This window comes from Astyanax mexicanus, chromosome 12, assembly GCF_023375975.1.
Source record: "Astyanax mexicanus isolate ESR-SI-001 chromosome 12, AstMex3_surface, whole genome shotgun sequence".
Classification (NCBI taxonomy): Eukaryota; Metazoa; Chordata; class Actinopteri; order Characiformes; family Acestrorhamphidae; genus Astyanax; species Astyanax mexicanus.
The window spans coordinates 9,804,281-9,830,733 of NC_064419.1; the positions used below are offsets into that span (position 1 = coordinate 9,804,281).

At 35.8% G+C, this 26,453-nt stretch overlaps 2 protein-coding genes across 2 annotated transcripts; both read right to left on the reverse strand.

Moving 5' to 3' along the window:
- On the reverse strand, window positions 1-7,609 carry ndufa4l2a (NDUFA4 mitochondrial complex associated like 2a). Its single transcript, XM_049485793.1, has 4 exons — window positions 7,481-7,609; window positions 3,952-4,037; window positions 3,675-3,735; window positions 1-2,270 (listed from the first exon to the last, which is right to left on the reverse strand). Exons 1-4 carry the CDS (start codon window positions 7,520-7,522, stop codon window positions 2,214-2,216), a joined length of 246 nt encoding a protein of 81 aa, XP_049341750.1. The 5' UTR covers window positions 7,523-7,609; the 3' UTR covers window positions 1-2,213.
- Window positions 7,610-11,495: 3,886 nt separating this feature from the next.
- On the reverse strand, window positions 11,496-25,742 carry actr5 (actin related protein 5). Its single transcript, XM_049485784.1, has 9 exons — window positions 25,327-25,742; window positions 24,707-24,945; window positions 23,083-23,252; window positions 20,739-20,956; window positions 19,519-19,656; window positions 18,141-18,233; window positions 17,432-17,571; window positions 15,951-16,083; window positions 11,496-14,119 (listed from the first exon to the last, which is right to left on the reverse strand). Exons 1-9 carry the CDS (start codon window positions 25,708-25,710, stop codon window positions 13,814-13,816), a joined length of 1,821 nt encoding a protein of 606 aa, XP_049341741.1. The 5' UTR covers window positions 25,711-25,742; the 3' UTR covers window positions 11,496-13,813.
- Between the last annotated feature and the right edge of the window lie 711 nt (window positions 25,743-26,453).

Sequence of the window (26,453 nt, forward strand, 5' to 3'; positions counted from 1 at the left end):
CAGGATGTATGCATTACACTCTTTATTAGGGTGGACTGCAAAACATCATCCACAATCACTTCATACCATTAAATAAAGGCAAACAGAAGACAACAGAAAACATTTGTGTCATACGCACATACGGTAAACCCATCGGAAGCAGTAAAAAAGGAGAATGTACAATATTTCATTATGTTTTTCTTTATAATGCAAATTTTACATTTACACTAAACAGTTCATATAAACCAAACATACACTACAGCGTAATCTAATTCTTCTACAGTTATCTACTCTCCATATTGTTTATACTCTATCTATATATATATATTTATATATCTTATTCACTTTCCAAATAGTGTTCGATCCCCTTGTGGTGCATGAATGGCACATCAGTTCCTCACTTAACCAACCAGAACTACTTTCAGCAAGACATAATCGACTTTAAATAGTCTGTTTACACAGCTATGTCTATGAAATCTATCTAGTAAACAATCTTTTCCACCCTTGCAGCAATAACACACAGCTGAACACAGTTAAACACAGTGTACACCCTTAAAAAAAGGAAAAAGGAGATCTGCAAGGTTCTCCAGCAAAACCAAGGGTTCTAAGTAGAACCATGGCTACTTTAAGACAACTCCAGCATTATGCAATGGCTGGTATTTCTTGCTCCTGGACATTTCCTACAGTCAGTAGCTGGAATTGTCATTTGGAGTCACCAATAAAGGACACGCTTTAAACAGGCATTTTTGGACAAGCTGAGAGACACATAATCATCTCTATCATTGTCAAAGTTTGAAGTTGCAACATATAAAAGTCATTTTTGAAGTGGACTTTATATTTAGTTTTAGAAATATACAGTAGTTTTTTGGAGTGGACTTTATATTTAGTTTTAGAAATATACAGTAGTTTTTTGGAGTGGACTTTATATTTAGTTTTAGGGATATATGGTATTTTTCGCACTATATGGCACACTTAAAATTCTTTCATTTTCGCAAAAAACGTTATTGCGCCTTATAATTATGTATGAATTTTACCAGTCAGGTTGTAAAGGGCAGTAAAGCCCAAGGCACTGAGGCTGGAACAATATTAGCATTAGCCGCTAAGCGCTAGCTCTTTCATTGTTCAGAGGTGAGTGATATTGGACTGTAACCTGCTGCTAACCCTGGCTAGCACTGCTGGAGAGGCATTAGCATTAGCATTAGCCGCTAAACGTTAGAGGTAGCACTTTTGCCGTTCAGAGGTGAATATTACCAGACTGTTTAACCCTGCTGCTAACCCTGGGTAGCACTGCTGGAGCAGCAGTAGCATTAGCTGCTAACTGCACTAAGCGCTAGCTCTCAGTGCCACTCAGAGGTGAGTATATCGGACTGTACCCAGTGCATTTACCATGTTAAAACAAGCTACGTGTGACAAACCACAAGCTAATACCACCCTGTCTTACCAGAACATTCAGGGTTTCTCAGTGTAGCGCTGTCTGGGGCATTAGTGGCTATGCTAATGCTCCAGCCTTTAGTGCTGGAGAAATTTGGGAATCTATGCTTACTGTACATAAACGAAAGCGTTTTATTCACCCAAATAAACAGCTTCCAGGAGAGAAATGTAGAGTGTAGACTAAAATCCAGTGCTTGTTTAACTTAAAAAATTTTTTTTTTACATTTACAGTGTTGTTTACTTAGCTTAGCTTTACTTAACTTAACTTTACCTACCCTCCCATCCACCACCACCCAGTGGGGAGACCTGCTGAATTAGAAGGAAAACATGGTGACACCCCTGTTCCTTACTAGTGTCACATAATCTGCCTTATAATCTGGTGCGCCTTATAGTGCGAAAAATATGGTAGATCAATATTTTGTTATCATAAAATAGGAACTAAAACTGCTGTGTAGGGGTCTGTAATACAGGGTCAAGGACTGAAAGTCTTTATACTAACTGAAAAAAAAAATATTTACCATAAAAATGTGCACTGATCTCCAAGCATTTTAAGTGTGTAACCAAAACTAATCCTTCGTCATTCATAAGCACCACCTCATCAATCCAAAAAAAGCTATAATGTCCATTCATTCACCCAAGCAGGATCGAACACAACAGTTTCAAATCATGGTACACATATTAGAAATAAATGTACTTTTATGCTTCCTTTTAGCTCATTTTCATGAGTAGAAATGTGTAAATCAATGAGGCACACACACATACACAGTTGTAAAAAACATTTAAAGTACCAGCATAGTTAGAGATTAAAAGTCAGGCCCCTCCTTCTTCAGGTTCTTGTAGTCCTGTGTGACTGCCACAAACTACAAAAGAGAGAGAGAGAGAAAGAGAACAAGGTCTATAGTCTTACAAAGCATTACTGATACACAGAAAGGAAGGACATATAAAATAATATAAAATTAATAACCATCAACAGCAGTAACATATTAAACGCCTTTTTTTCTATACTAACTTAATAGTTTTTGTGAGTGGACTTTAGAATCCAGCACAGCACAGCTTCTTCTTTTTTTAACACTAAAATCATACAGTAAAGAACTGTTTAACAATGTTCCATTGAAAACCTGTAAAACACAATGCATCCCGGATGTCCTTTGAATACAGCTGCCATCTGTATATTTAACTGCAACATTCAAGAAAAAATAGTGGTAACACAATTATAGTGGTTTTACACAATTATACTCTGAATAAAGTAACATACAAAACCCTTTCCATATATTCAAAGCCATATTTTGAGTAAATATTATCTGAATTAAACAGCCAGGAGCCATTAAAATATTTTTTACTACTGGCCCTTGACATCCTTTATTTGCATAATGTGTGTCTTGCCACCCCTAACTCACCATTAGGGTAAAATTGTGTCTACCAGGGCTACATTTGTTTGGGAATTCATTTATTTATTCATATTATTCTTTATATAATGGTAATGGACTACCTTCCCACAGTGTTGTAGACCATAAGAGTAAGTTGCCATTGTCTTTATTGCAAAGTATAGCTTTGTCCTGGCTCAGAACTGCAATGCAGTAACTTTGGAGCATATCTCTTCCCAGTTTTTTTCTGTTCGTTTACAGTGTATGGCTAGCTGTAATTGTACAATAATATGTTAGTAATATGTCACAATCGGTTCTGAATAATCATCATTTCTATTTCTACCTTTTAACATCACCCTTTGGAGTGATGAGGGTAAAGAGCACCATCTACCCACCCAGAGAGAGAAAGGCCAATTGTGCTCTCTTGGGGCTCCAGCAGCTGATGGCAAGCTACATGAACAGGATTCGAACCAGCAATCTTCTGATCAAAGTGGCAGCACTTAGCCCTCTGGACCACTCGGAGACAAGACCCCAAACATCATGCAACAGCCTGTGATGCATTTATACTAAATTAATATTTTTACAATACAGTAATATGCTGTAGTCTTTCTCCACAGTCAATAAATATATAATTTTACTATCCTTTATTGGCCAAATTTCCGTTGCTAATGTACTGTATAATTTGCAGGAATTTACAGTGTTTTAAGAGTATTTATTTAATTCAGCAGATTTTAAATAAACCATGATGATGTAACATTTGAAGCAACAGATGGCCCATTATTTGTTTCGTAAAAGCAAATTTTATTTTTTTATTTTTCTTTATTTTTGTTTTCTGGGATTCTGAACACAGGCTATTGTTAGTGTGTAGGCTAGCGTGAGGGCCCTACTTGGCACACTTACTTTGTACTGATAGGTGGGGCTAAGCTGATTCCAGGGCTCAGGGTTGCTGGTCTTGTTCCAGCTAGTGATTTAGGAGCAGGAAAAGGAGGCCACGACCCATCAAGGCAGCCACAGGACAAAAGACAAATTAACATAATTAACAGAAGACCAGAGAGCTTTCTGACCATGACCAAAAGCGCTGCTAATAAGCTTTCAGCTTTTTTTTAATTGTTATTTCAAGTGCTCTCTATCAGTCTTACATTTCTGGTGGAAATGAAACATAATGAATGGCTCTTACGTAACATGGGGTCCTCTGGCTAGACGAATCAGATATAGTGAGGCTCCTCCCATTCCTAAACATATGAAGAAAAACTGTGGAATGAGCTGAAAGAGAGAAGAGGAATGAATGAATGTATTAATTTTAAGATTCTACTGCTTTATTTTTATCTACTAATTATTAATGATCTAATAATTACTACACATTATTCAGTATCTGCTCTAAAAGCAATATGCATTTTTAGTATGAGTTTTGAGGGTCAGGAATTGAAGCACAGTACCATCTACAGACTTTTAGTTTTAAAATTAAAAAATGGATATAATCCAAGTATATTACACAGTTAAATTCATATAGCTAAAATCACAGTGTTAACTTTTTTTTCTTAAAAACATTTTGTGTTAAACCATACCAAGAGTTGGTGTTATTTTTCAGATTTATACTTCAACTCTCCACAGTGTACTCAGTGTCTCAGAGGCTTTGTTTGGGGTTATAAAGGGGTTTTATATTAGTTGTGGCGGTTTTAAGTGTGTTTACTGTATGTGTTTATATGCTTGTTTAGATAAGTGAGATTTTGTGTTATTCCTTCTCTTTGTGTTGGGTTGCAAGATGGATAAGGGTCTCCACTTCACTGAAGAGTTGCCATATGCTTGATCAGGATAAATCGGTTATTAACCTGGTATACCTAATGTTTAAAATCTATTTTATATTTTCTGCTTTATAATTTTAGCAACTCTAATGTAGGAGTTGGATTTTACTGAGTGCGCTTTTAGACTGTTGCAGAACTCTCTGCCCTTTCTGCTGAACATCTGGCTTTGAGGTACCAAATTAGAGAGGCTATTAGACGAGATTATGGAAGATTAGATTAAATTAGATTACAATCTCCGGCCGTCAAGTTGCGCTAGATCTCTCTCCCGCAGCTCGTTAGTTAGTGAGCACGCATGCAGTTCAGTGTGAGATGTGAGGTTTGTGCAGAAGTGCTGTGCAGGGCTGTGGTAGATAACTGTGGTCGTGCTGTTTGTTGACAGTGGGCGCTGTCCAAGTGCTGAAGGAGTTTTAAATTACCATTAGATTTATTTTTCTTAACTCACGTGGGTCTGGATAAGGAATGGAAAACATCTTCCAGTATTTCATAGAATTATTTATTTAGTTTATAGGAGCTTATAGTCACGATAGACTATAAAGCACGACTCTGCGTTTAAAACAGCTTTGGTAGTGTTTGTGTAATTAATGCTTGCTGTTTTTAATCTCTATTTCTCCAGCTGTTCTGTCCTCATTTCTTGCTTCTGTCTATCATGAGCTGTGAACGCAGTGCATAATGGATATTGTGTTTTTTTAGCAGGATCTAATTGCGTTGAAACATCCTACTTTTAAGACTACAATTTGCGAGTTTAAGAAGGTGGAGCCCATGAGCCCATGTGGGGAGTTAAAACTGCTCATGACTTTGACAAAAAGGCCTAAAATCAGTTTTACTGGGCTGAAACAGAGATATTAACCAAAGCAAATTTATGAATTTACACAAAAACAGAGCTATTAGCCAATGCAAATGTATTAATTTATAGTCCACCAAAAACAGAGCTATTAGTCGAACCGAATTTATTGTTTTTAACAGAAACTACGGTGGCCGAGAAAGCCCAGCGCAGTGCAAATAGAAAAGCGCTGCAAAAGCACAAAACACATCCATCAAAATTACAACACAGGCGCAGCAAATAGAAAAACGCGCTGCAAATAGAAAAACGCGCTGCAAATAGAACCACAACACAACGGAAGTGAGTCACAACACAACGGAATTTTCCCGGGGGACCTTAAAAGATGCTGTACCAGCTGTATACAAAGGACAATAAGTGGCAAACAAGCTTCTGAAAAGTAAGTTATGTTTATTACCTGTGATTACCACGGTTGTGTGCATATTATTAAAAGTTCTGCTTCACAAAACGCCTTGTTTGCCACTTATTGTCCTTTGTACACATAGTGAAGTCCGAGACGTTACTGAAGACGCAGCTTAGCTGGTACAGTATCTTTTAAGGTCCCCCGGGAAAATTCCGTTGTGTTGTGACTCACTTCCGTTGTGTTGTGGTTCTATTTGCAGCGCGTTTTTCTATTTGCTGCGCCTGTGTTGTAATTTTGATGGATGTGTTTTGTGCTTTTGCAGCGCTTTTCAATTTGCACTGCGTTGGGCTTTCTCGGCCACCGTAAGAAACAGAGCTATTAGCCAAACTGATGTTGTGGATTTATAGTCATATAAAACAGAGCTATTAGTCGAAGCAAACGTATGAATTTATAGTCCTACAGAAACAGAGCTATTAGCCAAAAATTGTTATGAATTCATAGTTCTACCAAAACAGAGCTATTAGTTGAACCGAATGTATGACTTTATAGTCCTACATAAATAGCTGTTAGCCAAACCAAGGTTGAATTTATATAAAATCAGCTTAATAAAAGCGAAGTTTATGCAGTTTATGAATTTATGCAGAAACAGAGATAGTGGAACCAACCTTTGTGAATTTATATAAAAACAAAGCTATCCGAACCAAATTTATGGATTCATACAGAAATAGAACTATTAGCTAACCAAATGTATTAATTTATAGGTCTTTAGAAACGGTGCTATTAGCTGACGAGAATTTATGAATTTATACAGAAACAGAGCTGAACCAAATGTATGAATTTATACAGAAACAGACCTATTAGCAAACCAAATTTATCAATTTATGAAGAAAAGGAGCTTATACAGAAACAGACGAGGCTGAAATTAGCCAAACTGAATTTATAGAAATTAAGATATTGCCTGAAAGAAGTTATGAATTTAGAGAGAAAAAAAGCTACTAGAGAATATTGTGGCGTGGAAGAGAAAGGAGGAAACGTGAGAACACACACACAACCCAGAGCCGCCACAATATATTTGTAATTCTGCTGAAACACCCTCAGTTCAGTGTTTTACTCAGCACGATCAACATATCAGTTTGTGAGGTAAAAGTGGTCATCAAGTTCGAGCCCCTCCCCCGTTTAGATTTGCGCTGTTGTAAAGCGGGGAAGGAACACTTCATTATAACACTGTAATTACTCTGATTACAATCAGAACATCCACTCCGAGTCCACTCCTGTCTGTGTTTCTGTTTACACACACCCAAACAGCTGAGTTTAAAACACTACATTTTACTTTCAGAACATTACAATTACAATTTAATTACAGTTACTACTTACTTTTACAGCGTTGGTTTTCAGCTTTTTAATAATATAGCCAATAAAATCAGTAAATGAGTCGAAGAAATAATAAATACGGAAAGCTCCGTCACTTGTTTACATTATATTTCCCAAGGGGAAAAGTCAAACCAGTGCATTTAAAAGACTGAAATGACCGCTGGGTATTTTAGCTATTTCAAGATCACATCAATTTACTCAACAGTGAAGCAGACAGTGTTAATAAAAAACCTAAACCAAATCTAACAGAAAAACTATAAGCAGTTTACAAACTTCATCACATAGATAAATAAAATTAATTCTCACACAAAATAATTCTTATATAATTTAAAGCTTTAAAATAGTCACTTACTCCAGGGTGTTTCTTCGCGTGTTCACGGATTATTCGGAGCATGTTTGCAGGTTTTTAGTTCTGCCTGAGTTTTCTTTGTGGTTGTTTACTGTGAGCCTGAGAACTGGACGTTACTGGAGGAGAGAACGAGAGGGGAGGGGTAAGAGAGGTAAGAGAGGGAAAGAGAGAGAGAGAGAGAGAGAGAGAGAGAGAGAGAGAGAGAAAGGGAGGGAGAAAGGGAGGGAGAAAGAAAGAGAGAGGAACGGGGTCATGTTTTGCCAAATATACAATAAAATATGTTTTATTTTATTGTAAGTATTAATCATAATACTTTTTTTAGTCAAAAAGAACAATTTTAAACTTTGAGAAATGTATGGAAATCGAATCATTAAACGTTTAGACTGTTTTCAAGTGTTGTTGTTTTATCTTACAGAAGCAGCAAAAGTGATCACAAATTATGGGATATCATTTTGCCATATTGTTACATACTTATTTATGTCTTTGTGTGAGCCTATAATAACTCGTGCAACATACCAAATTTGTCATTTGAAGACAAAATTCGCATTTTAACATCAAGTTGAGTTCAAGCTCTAGATTTGGGTTAGAAATACAGGGAAATATTTGGTTATGTCTTTCATTGTAATGACCTTTAAATATAAAATATTGACAAAAATATTGGGATACCTGTTCATTCATAATATAAAAAATAATTTTCCCATCTCTGTACTCTTATCTGTGTACTGTCTCTATATCAAATACACAATGGACTACCACACGGGATGCCAATTGATTTTCTTTTGTAATTATCTGGTGTAAACATCACCAAAACATGTGGATACACCTTAAAAAATCATTGCTTTGGGCCCGTATTCTTTAAAAATATATACTTTTCTTTATATGCCTTTCAGAAATAAGTTAAGAAATAATAAATTTTACTAGCTTAAATTATTCAGTTATTTTGGTGTGCTTAGATTTCAGCTTTTAGTAAATAATCCATGATATTCTGTCTGTTTTAAAGGGTAACTAAACCTCTACCCTTACCTTAAATTTGAAATATGCAAAAAAAATAGGAGGAGTAGTTTGGGAGCAACACTGGGTGATGTATGGGTTTAGGGGCGGGCAGAAAGGAGAGCCGATTGGACTGAGCAGTGTACCTCTGATAGTGGTGAGATGCAGATAGTTGATAGTTGTCACCAGGGTGAGGAATTATTTTTTCAACTGTTTTGCATATTATGAGTGTACAAGTTTTTAAAGTTTACAAAAAGTGCTCATAAAAATGTTTCACAACTTTAAAGGAACACATTTCATCTATTAATGAAAATATGGTTTATGGTTTAGTGCCTCTTTAAGAACACTGTAACCGTTTCTGTATTTCAGAAGGCAGTTCTGTAAGAGTTAAGTAGAACTCAGCACTTGTTTTGCTCATAAGATACATGAGAGCATTTGACCTGATTGCACAGAGCTGATGGGAATGTGAATTAAGCAGCTATTGGTCAGCCACTGGTCCACTGCTCTAATGTAGCTCACTCAGCTCTTGAATTGCTTGATGAGCTAATGTGTTGATCCAGGGGCAGAACAGGGCAGAGATCAGACTGAGATCAGAACAACTTGCATTACTGGACTTGTTCCTACATCCCCAGCTCTGACGTTTGACCTTGTGTCCAGTTTAGACCACTTGAGCTTTGAAGAGGCAACATGCCAATTTATTCTGATTCTGAGGGCAATGAAGAACACTTTTCACCAAGTCATACAGGACAGGATCCTGATGCTGAGTACTGTGAAGCGTTCTTTCTAATTCAAGAAGGAAAAGTCCAATATCAACCTGATGTTCAATCACACGCTTCATTGTAAAATGGCATACATATATATATATATATATATATATATATATATATATATATATATATAAATGCCTGTCCCTGCTAAGAAGAACTTCCAATATAATACATTATAATATATAATAAAATATTTAATTATTATTGAAAAGTTATTATTTCAGTAATTCAGTTTAAAATGTGAAACTCATATATTATATAGATGTATAACACACAGAGTGATCTATTTTAAGCGCTAATTTATTCTATTTTTTATTTGTATTTATTCTCATAAATAATGAAAACCTAAGTCAGTATCTCAAAAAATTCCTCTCAGAGAATATTATATAAGATCAATTACTACTTTTAGCAGTGTGGGCAGTGTGCCAAGTCCTGCTGGAAAATGAAATCCGCATCTGCATAAAAGTTTTCAGCAGAGGGATGCTCTTACAGCTTACAGCATAAAGTGCTGTAAGAGTTTCCGGGAAAACACTGCACTGACATGTGGATCAACACCATTGTTATTATATCCCACTTTGTTTTGTTGCACATAACTCTACATTTTATGGTTTAATCATGGTTTGTGAAGTAAAAAGGTCAGTATCATTTATAAATGAACAATGCTAAATACATTCTTCCAGTGCAATGGATATTCAAAAAGTAAAATATTATATAATAACGTTTAGAATTCTGCTAAATTTAGAATTTTACATTAGAATACTTAATTGAGTTCTGTTTTGTGTATATTACAGACAGAAATGATAATTCTTATATCCTCTTTCGGACTATAAGGCCGAAAGACGCACTGTTCGCTAAGGCACACTATCAATGAACGTCTATTTTCTGGTCTATTTTCATACATAAAGCTCACTGGATTATAAGGTGCATTAAGTGACACTAGTCAGGATGACTACATCGAAGTGAGCAAGAGCCAAATTAAACAAATTCTTGAACAAAACAAAAATTCTTTCAAAGTCAAATGAGCACTAGATGTTAATCTACACAGATTTATCTCCTGAAAACCATTTACTTGGGTGAGGAAAGCGATTCTGTTTATTTACAATAAGCTTAGATTTCCAATATTTCTCCAGCACTAAGGTGGGTGCAGTAGCATTAGCATTAGCCACTAAACACAGCGCTAGTGGAACGTAAATTCTGCCCGATAATCTGCTAGACTGATTAACACTGAGTGTTCCGGTGAGCCAGGGCGCTATCAGCTAGCGGTTTATCCCATGTAGCTTGTTTTAACACGGCAAACATGCAGACTACAGCCCAATATACTCGCCCCTGAACAGTGAAAGAGCTAGCACTGCGGTTAGCAGGTAATGCTAATAGGCTACTGCCTGCACCCACCTTTAGTGCTGGAGAGACACTGAATCTCAACCTTATAATGCTTAATCCTTAATACCCGACTGGTAAAATTCTTACATAAAACACACTGAATTATAAGGCACACTTTTGATTTTTGGGTTTAATTAACCCTTGTGTGGTGTTCGGGTCTGTGGGACCCGTTTTCATTTTTCATCAAATGATACTAAAAAAAATATTATTTCTAACTCAAACTCATTGGCATTGGCTCATATTTTGTGAAAAACATATATCAAAACACATTTTCGATAAACACACACTGCAACCCCCCCCCCCCCCCCCAACCCCCCCCTACACATTTATATTACATACAGTATGTTTGGCCAAGGGCTACTAAACATTGCCTCATTTGTAAATTTGGAACTAAACAAATTTTCTACTCATATCTTGAGTTTAATTCATTTTCTTTTACATTTTATTAAAAAACAAATGAAAAAAGAGGAGCACTTTTTGAAAGAAATGTTACATAAGAAAGGTAAAGGGCAAATATTAACCATGTAAGCTGTTTATATTGCTTGCAATTTAGGTGAAGCGAGCATGTGTAAAGCATTTTAATGTAAAATTGCTTAATTTTGCTGAATTAAATACAAGTAACAAAGTAAACGAGTAACAAAAATATGAACACCACACAAGGGTTAAAGGACTATAAGTGTGCCTTTTAGTCAGAATAATAAGATACAGAGAAATAATTCAGGCCTGAAAGGGTTAATTATAGCTTTTAGAGGTATTTAGTTAAATATTTTTTATATTGTTGTCTTTTACATCAAACAACTCACAGTTTATATCATACTGATAGCGTACATCCTAATATAGAAATCATGAAAAATTTAAACTGGTTGAAATGAGCTACAGAATTACTTTTAATAAATCTCTTTAATATTAGGACAGTTTGTATTAGTCCAGCAGACAGTGTCCTTTAAAAAAAAATTCACCGTTTGGCACAGCATGTTCTTTTTTGCACACAAGAGTACACAGAGTGTGTAAGCAGACAGAAGCAGGAACACCCAAACTCATATAATGCAACGTCCCAAGGAGATTGAGGTATTAAGAGTTCAGCAGGGCTGTGTGGATTATAGTCCTGGACACAAGCCAACTGAACGCACACACACGCTCATGCATGTGTGTGCTTATACAGCATTTGTTGAGTCACACAATGGTACAGAAAGAAACAACACAGTCTATATCATTTTTCACAAAGATTATCCTGATTTGAAACAACCATGTGACTGATTACTGCGGGTAAATCAGTCTCTCTTCTATGCAGAGCTTAATACTTTTAAATAAATAGAAAATACATGAATATCAATGTTTGATTATATGTCTGGCAGTGTGTTCTAATGTGTTAATGCTGAAGTGATGCGTGTTTTACATCAAGTAAATTTGAGATAAATCAATTGACTAATGGATGAAAACTGTACTAAATGTAAAGAGCTTGCACCTTCTTCTACAAACTTGCACAACGTCCTTCTTTTCATGTAAACTAAAGCTAGCTCACTTCTTAACTCTGTGCCATTTTCTATTTTTCCGAACAGGCTCAGTCAATGCCTTCCTGCTCAGGCTGAAATAGGAACCTCACTAGGGATGCTCAATAATATGAGACAGCAAATCTGCAGTGGAGGTGCCAAAAGACAAACTACAATGACTAAGCTGTTATCACAGTCCTAAATCAAAAGAACCCATCTTTGCTCAGACATAAAGGCTCCAGTGTCCTAATGAATTCAAATGTGTGTCAAAGAGAAGGTCTCATGTGAGAAGAATAATTGTGAAACAGCACCACACTGTGGAGGCTTTTACTACCAACTGACTGCACTTTCAACCCATAGACTCAATGTTTAAAATCTGCTGTCTAAACAAGTTTCCTGCTAGCTAAAAATCTAGCTGAAGTAATAAAGTAAACCGTACTAAATGCTTTTTTAGCAAAATTTCACCTTTGAATTGTAAATAATCCCCCTGATTTTTGCTTAATGCTTAAAAATGGGAGGAGTAGTGTGGGAGGGGCACTGGATGATGTATGGGTTTAGTGGTGCAGTAAAAGGGAAAGCTGATTGGGCTGAGCAGTGTCTTTCTGATAGAGGTGAAAAGCAGAGGGTTGGATGTCACCAGGGGGGCGTATTATTAATTGATTGATTTGCATATAGTGAGTGTCCATGTACATACACAGCATCTTCACCTGTAGCACAACTGAACCTGTGAGGGCAATGCAGGTTTAACACCAGTGGATAGAACTCTGGTAGAACACCAGTGGAATAATTGATTTAGTAGTAATAGTAATAATAATAATAATAATAATAATAATAATAATAATAATAATAATAATAATAATAATAATAATAATAATAATAATAAATATTAGGATTGTAAGAAAATATTGAAATTGTATTACATCATTTTGTTTTGTGTTAAAAACCACGCCCACTAGATAGCAGTGTTGTACTCTGTTCTTAGATCCATAAAATAATATAAAAGATTCATAATAAACTACATTTTAAATGTAATGGTAATGTAATGTAATGGTGTCTTCATTGCTAACAGATCAGGCCACCAATCTAAATTATTCTTTGGATAAATAAAAATAATTATCAAGTACATTAAAATGAAGCTGTACACTGGTGTTGATACTAAAGGACATGCTGTGCTTTTACTGAGATGTATTCTTATAACAGCTATACATGAATTAAATAAATACACTTGCTATTAAAATAAAAAAGTAAAAAAAGAATATTTCTTTCTTTCTTTCTTCACACATCTACAAGCACATCAATAAGTTTTCCCCTTTTCACATATTTTTAATAAGATGAACATGTGTCACATGTAATGTTATTTAACATTTTATCATACAGCATCTGCATTCCATTTGCTTAGAAATATAGCAGTCCATTAATGTCAATATCTCCACAGATTTTAGTCAACCTTTAAATTAAGAAACTGGACACATGAAGCTGTAAGATGCATGTAAGACAATCATGTAAAGAAAAAAAATCCTCTTTGAGAACAGATCTGGGCATTTACCAAAACATTAACACAACCACATTGTAGTAGTTTGATTGTATTGGTTGTAACAAAAATATAAACGATGCCAATTCCATTACGTATCACTTAAATTCAGCTTGTATCCCCTTACCACTTTACGCGTAACAGTGTTGAACAGAGTGAATGGAAACATGAGACGTTTTCACTCTATTGAGACAGAAAAGCCACTGTTTGGATTGTGGGCCACATCACTGTCCAAGCCCATAGCAGTGCTAATGTCCTGTGTGTGCTCTGTGGTGGATAGTGACACTTCATTGGCACGCTGTGAAGGTTTACTGATCCTCATGGGGATGAAGATGTTGGAGGAACAGTGCTCACTCAGGTACTCTCCTCCTTTCTCCTCATAGTCCTGTTTGCTAATCCAGCCTTCAGATCCAACAGGGTTCCTCAGAGCCCACTCGCGGGCCCCAAACCAGGCGTCCAGAGCTGGCTGAGCTGCCTGAGAAACCTGAGTCACAAAGAAAGAGACAGTTACTCTCAGTGTTTATGGATATTTAACCATTAACCCTTTCAGACCTGAATTACCTCCATGGGTAATTGATGGGAAAAAAAGCAAGATTGCTGTTTTCTGTCTGTAATGCACTAAAAGTAATACTCTACTAAGTAATATTCTACTATAAAATCTATACAGCAAATAAACTAAAAATTTAACAAAAAAATTTAATTGTTTTTTTATTACCATTGGATTTGAAGCATGTGTGTAATATTTTATATGTTCTAAAATATTGGCCTATTTTATTTAATGAACCATCCCTAAAAATTAAAAATAAAATATATATCAATCGTAGGTGTTTTAAATCACATTAAATTTGTAAAAAAAATAAAATAAAAAATGTTACTTTGCCTCAATGGCTTTAGTACTAAACTACTGTTTTTCCAGTGCTGTGGGCGGAGCCAAGTTACTGTTTTATTGGTTTATAAACTTGTTCATTGGCTGGTTCATGGTCATATTCTGATGGACAACAGCAGCTCTCAAATAGTGGTATGTGCAAAAAAAACATTTAAAAATAAAGAAAATACCTGATGTCCACTGTAATGGATGCAGGGCCTGAAAGGGTTAATCATTGGTGGTATACATTTACAGCCCTTGACACTGCCAGCAGTCTGATTACATAATTTTTAGCTGAATAAATTTTATTGCTTTAATGTAGATCTGCACAGAATGTCCAATTTACCCATTGCAATGCTTAATCTTCTATCCTTCTTAATCTTTAGTAACCATAATCAACAAATCATCCTTAATTGATTTATTCATTGTAGCAAAACATGATGTATTATTGGTACAAAAAGTTTTAATTTTTTTAACTAATAAATTATATTTTATTCTTTACTTTTGTGCAAAATCTCAGCAAGCCAGCTACCGCACTATAAAACTTTGGTGAAGCATGCAGACAGGATAATGATTTAGCAAAAAGTTGCATAACCAAAGTCATATTTGTTTAAAATCCTGTAATATTAATATTAATCTATTGTGTTATCGACAGGTCGAGAGCGCAGGCAAACGAATGCCAGCTAGTGAATTTGCAAAGGCATGTTCAGTTTTGTGCAAAGCTTGCAAATTTAGTTTTGCAGGAAATTTGCATGGGCCTTTAATCCACATGATTCTTTAACTTTAGATGTCAGTTCTCATTCTGTCAGCTTGTCTAAAAATGCATGTGAAAACATGTTTTTTAGTCCAATTACATTTGGACTGTAGAGGGAGCCCAGGAGCAAGAATTGCCAGTTCTTGCATAATGATTTTTAAATTTGATAGTTTTAATTCATTTTTAGCCCATTGTTCACCAACTGGGACACATTTTAGCCCAGAACTGGTATTGTGATCATGTGATTTTTGGTGGTCGGAGTTTAATCGTGTTCTGAATCGTTCACAATGATTTGTACCTATGCATATATAGGCGTTATGCAGGAATTTCCAGGATATCCAGGAATATCCTGGAATGTCAATATTGTGTTCTGCTTGGAAAAGGTTTATTAAAAAAAAGATTTTATATAAATAACTAAACAGATTTCATCTTAATGGACTTACAAGGGCACAGATAACCAAGTATTTAGACAAAAGTTAGTCAGGACAGTAATGTATGTACATATTGTTCTGTTTACCATGATGTTGCCAATGGTTTATAATTAATTAAACTATAAAAGTTACCTTTTGCAAACACATTGATTTTAGCTCACTGAATGGCTCTGTATTAAGGTCCTGGTAGAGCAACATAAAAACATAAAATATTTTGATTTTTTTTCTAAAGCACTGTGTGTGAATGTGTGTCCCTCAGCTCTACCTTAAAGTGTGACTGGAAGGGTCTAATAGCGAGCAGTTCTCTCTCCACTCTCTCTTTGACTCCGGGGTACAACAGGTTGCCCCCAGTCAAAAACACATTTTCAGCCAGCAGAGCCTGTTGCTCTGGAGAGTACCTGAAACACAAAAGCACAGTCTACTCAGTAACACCAGTACACACTGAATGTGTGCTTGGAAATTAATGAAACCACAGCGCCAAGACTAGCAACATTACTCAGCAAAAGGAGAAACTGGTCAGCAGTGAAAAACTGTCTGAAATCTATGGGTAAAAACTACAAATGTGGGTTAAGCTCAAGTAAATATTTCCTAATAGGAAAAAAAAATAAAAGCTAGCTAGTAGACAGAGAAAGAAATTCTTAATAATATTACTATAATTAGTCCACTCATTATTTTTGTATTTTAAGCCCAATCCAGTTCCAACCCTTCTAGCAGAGAATTCTCTAGGCAGCATTAACAGGCATAATTCACAGTTTGCAGCAGTGATAACCTTACACCTGCACCATGTCACAATCTAACTTTAATAAACCTTAAATTATAAATGGTAAGAAATTAAACTATTAAATAACTACACATCTTATTAACTACACTTAAAATATTTCAAGCTAAAAGGTTTAAATATGTCCATATGTGTAAATATACACTGTTTTTACACCAAAGAACAAACATCTATAAATAAGACAGGTCACTCAGCTGGAGTCTTGATGAATTAAGTGGCAATTTCCCAGAAAGGGATTAATCTTAATCTTGGACTGTGAGTTTTAAATGGTGATTTTTCAGTGAAATATTAACAGTCTCTGACTTGGCTTAATTTCCAGTCTGGAAAACCGACCCTAAAAATTCTTCTACAGTGAGAGGAAGGCAGTTGATTGGATCAAGGTCATGATCATATGACTTCAAATACACTCTAGAGATTTGACATTTGATATCTCACTCTAAAACTGATAGTGATTATATAATTTCACAGGTTTGTTTAATAGAATGAATCACTGCAAAATCTACCAGTATTTACATTTAATATATTGTATTGGCTCTTTGAGGTTTAAAATGCGCACTCTCTCCGCTTCTAGACTCTTTGCCCCGTTTTTCTGCGCTAGAAATGCGCACTCTCTCCGCTTTTAGACTCTTTGGCCCGTTTTTCTGCGCTAGAAATGCGCACTCTCTCTGCTTCTAGACTCTTTGCCCCGTTTTTCTGCGCTAGAAATGCGCACCCTCTCGGCTTTAAGACTCTTTGGCCCGTTTCTGACACCTAGCGTTCAAACTTTGAATCTCACATTATAAAAACCTGCTTAACAGCAGGCCAACTTTCATTCTATTTCTAAAATACCTCGCGGGCCGCTCCAAAAAAGGAAACGGGCCGCAAATGGCCCGCAGGCCGTAGTTTGGACACCCCTGCTTTAAGTCCTTTAAGAGAATGAGAGCCTAAGAAAAGACTGATGCTACAAATTAAGATTGTCAGATGCTTACTGTTCCAGTACAAACTGCAGAGTCTCAATAAGTCCCATCTGCTCTTCACCAATCAGAGACGGACGGAACAGGACTTCTGGTGCACGCAGTCTCTCAGTTCCCACAAACAACTGGTGGTACTCAGCCATGTTAAACACCGGCTAAAGGACAGAAAGTGAGAGATTTATTAGTGTCTCAGAAAATTAGAATATAATTTGAGACCATTTTACTTTTGGCAGTGTGGGCAGTGTGCCAAGTCCTGCTAGAAAATGAAATCTGCATCTCCATAAGAGTTGTCAGCAAAGGGAACATAAAGTGCTGTAAGATTTTGTGGGAAAACAAAACTGCACTGACTTTAGACTTGATAATAAAACACAGTGGATCAACACCAGCAGATGACATGACTCGTTTTTCCAAACCATCACTGATTGGTGAAAACTTCACACTAGAACTCGAGCAGTTTGGACTGTGTGTCTCTCCACTCTTCCTCCAGACTCTGCTCCCTTGATTTACAAATAAAATGTAAAATTTACTGATGTCAGTGACGGTCCACTGTGTTTAACGTCCAAAGTCAATGCAGTGTTTTCCCAGAAAATTTTACAGCATTTATTATATATACAAATATATTACAGCATATATTTGTAAGAAAGATAACAAGAAACATTACATGGTGTATTCTGCAAAAAAAAAAAAGAAGTTTAGAATTAAAATGACAGCAATCTCACTTCACCTGAATAGTATCAGCTTTTTCAGGCTCAGCGCTCTCTTCACGTAAATCCGCCTCCATTTCACCTTCATCCATAGGCTGCTCCAACTCCGTGATCTATCAACAAACATATCCTATGCTTATTGAAACTCATTCAGCCATTCCCCTGTATAAAAGCAATGACTAGGACCAGAGCTAGAAACCACTGTCACTCTCTAAAACATGATCCAACAAATACATTCAACATGTCGCTCTGCATTACAGCAATACATTACATAACTGGGCCCAAACCCTTTTTCAGAGAATATTATTCCTATTTAGTTGTGAGTGATTCTTTTAATCATGTTGTTCTCAGCGCCATCTGGTGTTCTCAAGGCACCATTACTATATACTACTGCACAACTGGCAGCCCTGAGAAGAGTTTTACAGTGATACATCAAAACATAACATAGTATAGTGTACTATTGTTGTAGAACCCAAATCCAGTGTCAGACTAGAGTCCAGTCTACAGATTATAAACAAGTGGTCTCCGGTCTTAACCTCATTTGGATTTGGTCACGTCTCTGGACTCAGAAATTGTTGAATTTAGATTAGATTCTGGTGCTTCTGTATGAGATTTATTCTATACAACAGCTAATATAAATGTTACATTTTTAAAATGTAATATATTTATTAATATATATCATGTTTAATGTTTTTTTAAATTATTTTTATTAATTTAATTTTATTTTTATTAATTATTTCGGTACCACTTTAAAATAAGACTACCTTTATAAAGGGTTTATAAATGGTTTACAATTAGATTATTAATGGTTACTAATTAGGTGTTCAATGCATTAAAAATCATTAATAATCAGTTATAACACATACGTAGAAAGGGCAACAATATAGATGGCTGTGGGTTCACTATTTGACAAACAACAGGTCATTGTCTCTTTCTACGTATTTGTTATAACTGTTTATAAATGATTTTTAAGCCATTTACAATCTAATTAGAATCTTTAATAAACTAATTGTCAATCCTTTATCAACCCTTTATAAAGATAGTCTTATTTTAAAGTGGTACCATTATTTTTTCCTAATTTGATACTATTTTAACACCACTGAGCAGCTCGTTTATAATAATTACAGACATCCTAATCTAATACATAATGAAGTCTATCATACATCAATGACACATCATGTTGTCATGAAAAACTATATACAACACTATACCACACATAATATTTAAAACTGATTCAGTTTCAGAATTTTATCTTATTTGTTCCTTTTTTTTTTTTTTTACACATTAAATTGAGGCTAAAAGGCTGCCTCTATTTTAGTTCAGTAATAATTGACAGCACATCTTATTAAATTACTGAACCTAATTTAAGGATTTACACAAGAACACATTTTAACACACCTCTGCTCTGGCTAGGCGGTGTTGCTCCACACTCAGACTGAGTTTATGGATGTAAGACTGAAGTTCTTCAGCTGAGTCCATGTTCAGCTCCATCAGGCGCCTGTGAAACTGCTCAACTGCGCCCTCTTCCAGCAGCTCCTACATGAAGAGAGATCAGAGAGGAGGGTCTTTTCTCCTTTTTTTTTTAGCATAAACATTACATATGTAGTTCTTTATATACAGAAATTTTGTCTGTCTGTTTGTGTTACAGATTTAAGTGTTTATTGAAAAGAAAATGTACAATTTACTTCTATACAAATCCTTCAGGTCAGTGTGTATTTTTGCCAAGTTTACATATTGTAACACGATAAAGGGCTTACATTTACATTTACATCTAAGGTATTTAGCAGACGCCCTTTTCAAGCGACTTAAAAATATCCATAGCTAGATTGTACAGACTAGGATCAAGAGATACACAAAGCTTGATAATGTTTATAATTTTTTTATTTTTTTTTATGTCTTATACGTACCTCCTCAACAGGCAGTAAATAGAGACGATGTACTTCCTAATGATTAAGCCATTTGCAGGATTTGAGGGACATTTTTAGTGAATGTCCTACAAACAAATACATTGGAGTAGGTAAAGTTAACAAAATCTACCCATTTTCCCCAGTACAATTCCCAATGTACCACCAGTGGTTAAGCTTAAAGTGTGGTTTGTTCTGTATTTGTAAAAGTGAATTGTACTCCTTACATATATAAATAATGTCATTTATATATAATTTTGCTTTTAAAAAAAAAAAAAAAATCTATTATAAAAAACATCTCACAACATTAATCCAGTCTACTATTTATGGTGAGTAAGGTCGAAGCTACTTTAAATAAATATTATTTTGAAACGCTACACCATGTTTCCATGGCTAAGTTTCCCATTTATCCAAGTATAAAAAAAAATCTAATCTAAATTCAAGAGGAATTTCCAACATCTCCTTTAAATCATTGTGTATGTCTCTCCAGTATTTTTTAATAACAGGGCATTTCCAGAAAATATAGTACTTATTAGCCTTTTGTGATCCACATTGTATCCAACAAACAAATTATACCCCTCTGATTCCCTTCAAATATTTTCTAAGTCCTCTTTTGGAATATGTTTGTCACCCTCATGTATCCATTTTCTTTAGTGTTACAGTATTTTTACAATCTTAGTATATTTGAAGAACTGTAGTAAGTCATGTGTGTACCTGCACTGCTAGCAGTGTGTCCAGTCTCTCCTGATCTTGCTGGAGTCTTTCCTCTCTGTGCCGGTTGTTGAGCTCTTCCAGCCTCCGCAGCTGCTGCACTCGTTTCTCCTGCCTCTCCTCTGCACTCGCAAACACACCCGCAACCTTTCCAGAGAACGGTAACTGCATGCGGTGAACCTCCTCCTCATAAAACTCTGCACTGCGCCATTTCTCCAGCTCTGAGAAGAAAAATGACATGTGCCAAGATTCAGCTGCCTGTTTATATCAGAATTATGTAAGAATAGGTATTTCTACAAATTTTGTCACATTTTGAGCCTAATTCCTATTTTTGATTATGTGGAGTTTCATAGTGCAGAAGTTGACATGACCGAGCCCAGAGTGGTATAGTTAGAGACGTTGCTCTACTTATTAAAATTCAGTGGAGCATTAAAATAAATTAAAATTGGTCTCAACAACAAAACTACCAGAAACTCAAGAAAACTAATGCGAAACACTCAGTTTTGACTGTGGGACAACAGAGTGCATTTTTTATTTTTAAACCACAACTGAACAGCTCGTTAATAATAATTAGAGACTTTCTAATCTAATCCATAATTCGTTTGAATTAATTATACCATAAATCAATGATACCACATGTTGTGATGTTAAAACAATTTATTGTGCAGCTCTAAACAAATCAGTCTGAGAGTTTACCCAGCTTTTCCCTGGTTCTAAAACCATGTGGATCACGTGTAATATTATGTCAGTTTACACAAATATGACTGATTGATTAAGCAGCAGTTGAAAGTTTCATAATGCAGAAGCTGGCATGACTAGGTTAAGTTAAGGCAATGTTAGAGGCATTACTTTCCTTATTACAAGTCAGTGAAGCATTACAATTAATTTAAAATGCTATATAATGATGTTTTAACACTGGAAAATAATTGTCTGTGGTTTTAAATTTAAATGGCATAGCAAAAGCACAAAGGCCAATATAGCATAATTCTATAGATATATGCAGTAATACTTAAGCCAGTTTAGCAACAGTTCAAACACAGTAAAACCACAAGATCCTGAAAGATACAGTCAGAGAGAGAGAGAGTCAACCTGTAGTTTACACTGTAAAAAACACAGTAAAAATAAAGCAGGGAGACCCAGCCTATAAACAGCCAAAGAAATACCCTCATATCTAGACGTGTAGATATGTATGACTACCACTGAAACTGGGTCATTTCACTGAAGATGATGAATTCTGAAGTGTACAGAAACATCTCAACTGCTCTCATCCAACCAACGCCTCACAGGATCTGAGATTATTATGGAACACTGAAAAACATATACTCAATCTAAAATATGAAACCCACTTAAATAAATGTTAAATTTGAGCATATTAATGGGCTGTAGAATCCAGGTGTTATTGACAGCCAATTAATTAAGGCAAGTGCTGGGTGGTATGACCAAAAATGTATATTACAGTATTTTATTAATTATTACTATTATTTTATACAGGAATGTGGCTTATTCCACTGTCAGGGGTTTGTAGAATAGAAAACATCAAGGCTTTTAAATTAAGGTCTTGATTACGGGTTTATATGGTTTACTTTACTGCAAAAGATTACACAACATATGAAAGAATTGGTCTGCATTTGCAGAAAAACAGTTGCATAGTGTAAACAATACTAATTAAACAAATTAAAAAATAGATTTATTTTCAAAACTAAATAATATTAATAATTCTATAAACACTATAAACAAAACCTAAAATACTTAACATTTTAAAGTATTAAAACTAACATATATCAAATGTTCTATTGCACAAGTTTATCATCATAAGAGGCAGTTTATCAGTCACAGTTCCCTTGGTTCTCCAGTTAACAAATAATAAAACTTTCAAAATTTTAATAATATTCTTCAACCTAAAGTATTACAGTATTCAGAATGGCTCAACACTGCTCCTAAATTTTTGGACCTCGTTTCCAGCGTTTTAGTTTTTTTTTCTTCATTTTTCCCAGATAAATGACTTCACAGGACTGGTTCTGAACTGTAAATCGAGTGCCAATTTTCCTATGTCTCTTTTCTCAGTGAATAATTGCAAATAATTTGTCGGTTTGCTGTTGTTTTTTATTTTATTTTACTCAAATAAAAACTCTCATACGGCAAGAAACAGCTGCAGGAGCTCCTCTGATAAAGTGCTGTTCTCATATCAGATAACCCTGATACCCACCAGCACTTCTGTTCACTTAATTGAGGTAATTGCCTTTCTATGAATTACAAAACTAAAACAATATTTAACACAAATTCAAATGTACATCTCAATTATAAACAAAGAGATATAAGAAAATGTATTTTTTAGAGAGGGCATTACCCTGCTGGTAATCCACAGCCATGTAGCAGTGATGGTGCAGTAGCTCCTCCATGCGGCTGGGTGTGATGGCTGCCTGGTGAGCAGGATATTTCAGCTGGAGAAGTCTCTGCATGTAAGCTGCTGTGTGACTTCCTCCAACATTGACACGCTTACAGTTAAAAGCATCCAATCTGCACGCAAACAAGCAGACAACATTACTGAAACAACACTAATTGTAGCAAACCTTCAGATACTGGAGTTCCGGTACACAACATATATTCCTTTACATGCAATCAGAAAATTGCTATCTCAGAACAACACTGATATATAGCATTTAGGGATTAAACACAAACACAAAATGAACTATTCTGCCATTAATCTTGTGTACTTATATACACAAACTCATAAATACAACAAATTATTAGATACTAATAAGTGGGTACGGTTTCAACCATATCTTTAACACTACAGAACCGAGCAAACTATAGATGAATTATATTTTTAACTAATTATATAACCTCAATATTTTTCAAATATTTGAGCAATTCTCAATTACGATTTAACGTTTTGTAGTTCTGCTTTAACAACTACAATTTTTTAATTACTTTTTATCTGTGTCAAAAAAGGAGCAAACACCATTTAGATTAAGGGAATCCATTTAGAATTAATCCAATATAAACACAAATGTTTAATTTAGCTGCTTTTTACTTGAAGCAGCTCCCTTACCAAGCTTACAAAGAGCTTTTATACTGAACAAGGTGCAAAGTTAACCTACTTATGCCAATTAAAATATGAAAATCATTGACAGAAGACAGACTGACAGAAGCAAATGTCTATCAACTGAGATTCTCTCTGGTAGAGTCTATATATAAAGATGTACAATATTGATTATCCATTTTTAAAATTGCATTAAAACAGTAATTCAATTAATCCTTCCAGTTATTTACTCCAAGTCAGGTGATATTGTGTAAGTGAGCGGTGTTGAAAACCCCAAAATTTAGACTGAACAACTCTTTTTAGATCAGACATGTCAAACATAAAGATCACTCTTGTATGGAGATGCCCTGTTCCTGATGTTCCCAGCCTGGCTCTCAACTGCCCGCTGTGTTGTACTCCAGCTCTGCAGCCCTGCAGCTCTGCACTGATTAACATTAACACACTCAGTATCTGTTTCTATATTAGCCATAGCTCTATAGTTTGTGCCCATCACATTTTTATATTCATAAATTAGTATCTTTTATTTTAGCTAAAGTTCACATTTATTCTCTGTACTGTTGTTTTGTTCTGTTATTTGTTTGTTTGTTGTTTATTTGTTTGTACTGAACGGGTCAACCCGAGTAGGATGGGTTCCTCTGACTGAGTCTCCTCTGACTGAGTCCTCTTAAAGGGAGTTTTTCCTTGCCACTGTGTCACCATAAAATTGGCATCTCTGTGGTGCTGCTCATAAGAGGCGTGGACCTGTTTTTTTCTGTAAAGCTGCTTTGTGACAACCTTTGTTGTAAAAAGCGCTATAAAAATAAAATTGAATTGAATTGAATTGAACTGAATTGCTCTCAGGACATTTTACACACACTAAAGCTTACAGAAAAATAATTGTCGGTACTACACAGAACTGTGAAGAATAAAACAAATCAAGGCTTCATACCTGCCGTTGAAGAAGGGTAACACATGAGAGCAGTGATATCCTGATGATACCACCAGGCCAGTGTGAGGTAGCTTTAGCCCTCGTTGTATATTGCTGTTATAGAAACTAAACAAGCTGTCAACTCCATATGCAACCTGTGGGATCTGATAACACTCAAACAGCAGTTCTGACATCATCTGCCTGCAGTGAAGCGGGTTGCATGGAGCCTCTGTGAGAACCAGTGGGTGCTCCACACTTCCCTGAGAAAAACACAAGAAAAAGCTATTTAAACTCAGATCTTGGGTAAACCACAGTAGGGTAATTTATCAATTTATCAGGTGTCAATTACATTAAGTGCAAAATATAAATAGACAGACAGACAGACAGATACAAAGACAGAGAGACAGACAGATATACAGGCAGAAGGAAAAATAAACAGATAAGCTATACAGTCAGACAGATAAATAGATATACAAACAGACAGAGAGAGACAGATATACATATATATACAGACAGAAAGATGGACAAATATATAAGATATACAGACAGATAAATAGATATACAGACAAACAGAGAGAGAGAGACAGACAGACATGAACATTATCAGCAGCTCTTCTAGGTTAACTAACATCTTCACGAACCTCGGTCCCGATCCCCAGGTGGACGAAAATGTAGTCCAGCATGAGCTCCTGTATCTCGAAGTTCACCACCACGTTGCGGTCGAACTGGCTCTTGAGGAGCCAGCGCAGGGGCTCCAGGTTAGGGATGTCGTTCCCCACCTGGGTCTCGCTCCGCGCCGCTCCCCGGCTTCTCGCCGCCACTGATTTAAACTGCAGGAGCGGCCGCTCGAACTCAGCCCCGCCGCACGCCCAGCCCGCCCGGCTCTGAAACGAGCCATTATCCACCACCACCGGGGCCGGCGAGGGCTGCAGGCAGGCCGGCTGCAGCTCGAGCAGCGGGTCGGGAACAGCGCGTAGATCCTGGAACCTAAACACCTTACAGCCCGAACCGCCCGAGGAGGACATTTTCAGAATGAGTGCCACATCAAAATACAGCCGGAAAGAACAGCACGCGGCCTGTAGCGTTCCGTTATGTCCTGTTTATTACTATTATTTATTATTTATTAGAAACATACAGTACAGAACAATATACACAGATACAGACTGTTGTGGAGGATCTAAAACTACAAATTACAAGCTAGGGGTGCACGTAAACACATACCGAACTGATAAATATAGCATTTTAGACCTATGGTGTGAGATGATTCTAGCAGTTTTTTTAATACTTAATGAAGAATAGTATGATTTAAATTAATTCATTAAGCAAAGAAAAGTAAGTTTATAATTACCATGCCTCTTACTGCAGTAAATAATGTTGTTTATTGCTAAAATACGATTTGATTTATGGCATTAGAGATGTCAGGATAGAAGAAGAAACGTTTTCCACATACAATTTTGCATCAATATCAAAAGAAGGAATGTTAAGTCCGTCCAAAAACTTTGTGAATATTGACAAGAAATAATCCAAGGATTCATCTTCTGACTTACAAAAGACACATAAACCAACTTATTTCAAGAAACAGGACTACAGGATATATCTTACGTATTACGTATGATCTTACGTCATTATAATTTGTATTACGAAGTTTTTCAAAGAGCCTGCCTACTTCTGTTCCCCCCGTAGAGGGAGCCCGCGAGTGAGACCTCAATAAATGGGCTTGAGTGGAGCTAAAACTATAATAAAATAAAAATAGTGTCTTACTACCTGT

Coding starts and splice junctions, on each gene's coding strand:
- ndufa4l2a (XM_049485793.1), bottom strand. CDS start 7,522: ATGCTCCGAATAATCCGTGAACACGCGAAGAAACACCCTGGA. Junction 4,038..7,480: donor ACGCGAAGAAACACCCTGGA/GTAAGTGACTAT, acceptor TCTCTCTTTCAG/CTCATTCCACAGTTTTTCTT. Junction 2,271..3,674: donor GCCCCACCTATCAGTACAAA/GTAAGTGTGCCA, acceptor TCTCTTTTGTAG/TTTGTGGCAGTCACACAGGA.
- actr5 (XM_049485784.1), bottom strand. CDS start 25,710: ATGTCCTCCTCGGGCGGTTCGGGCTGTAAGGTGTTTAGGTTCCAGGAT. Junction 24,946..25,326: donor ACCTGGGGATCGGGACCGAG/GTTCGTGAAGAT, acceptor TGTTTTTCTCAG/GGAAGTGTGGAGCACCCACT. Junction 17,572..18,140: donor AAAAAGCTGATACTATTCAG/GTGAAGTGAGAT, acceptor TCTGTCCTTTAG/CCGGTGTTTAACATGGCTGA.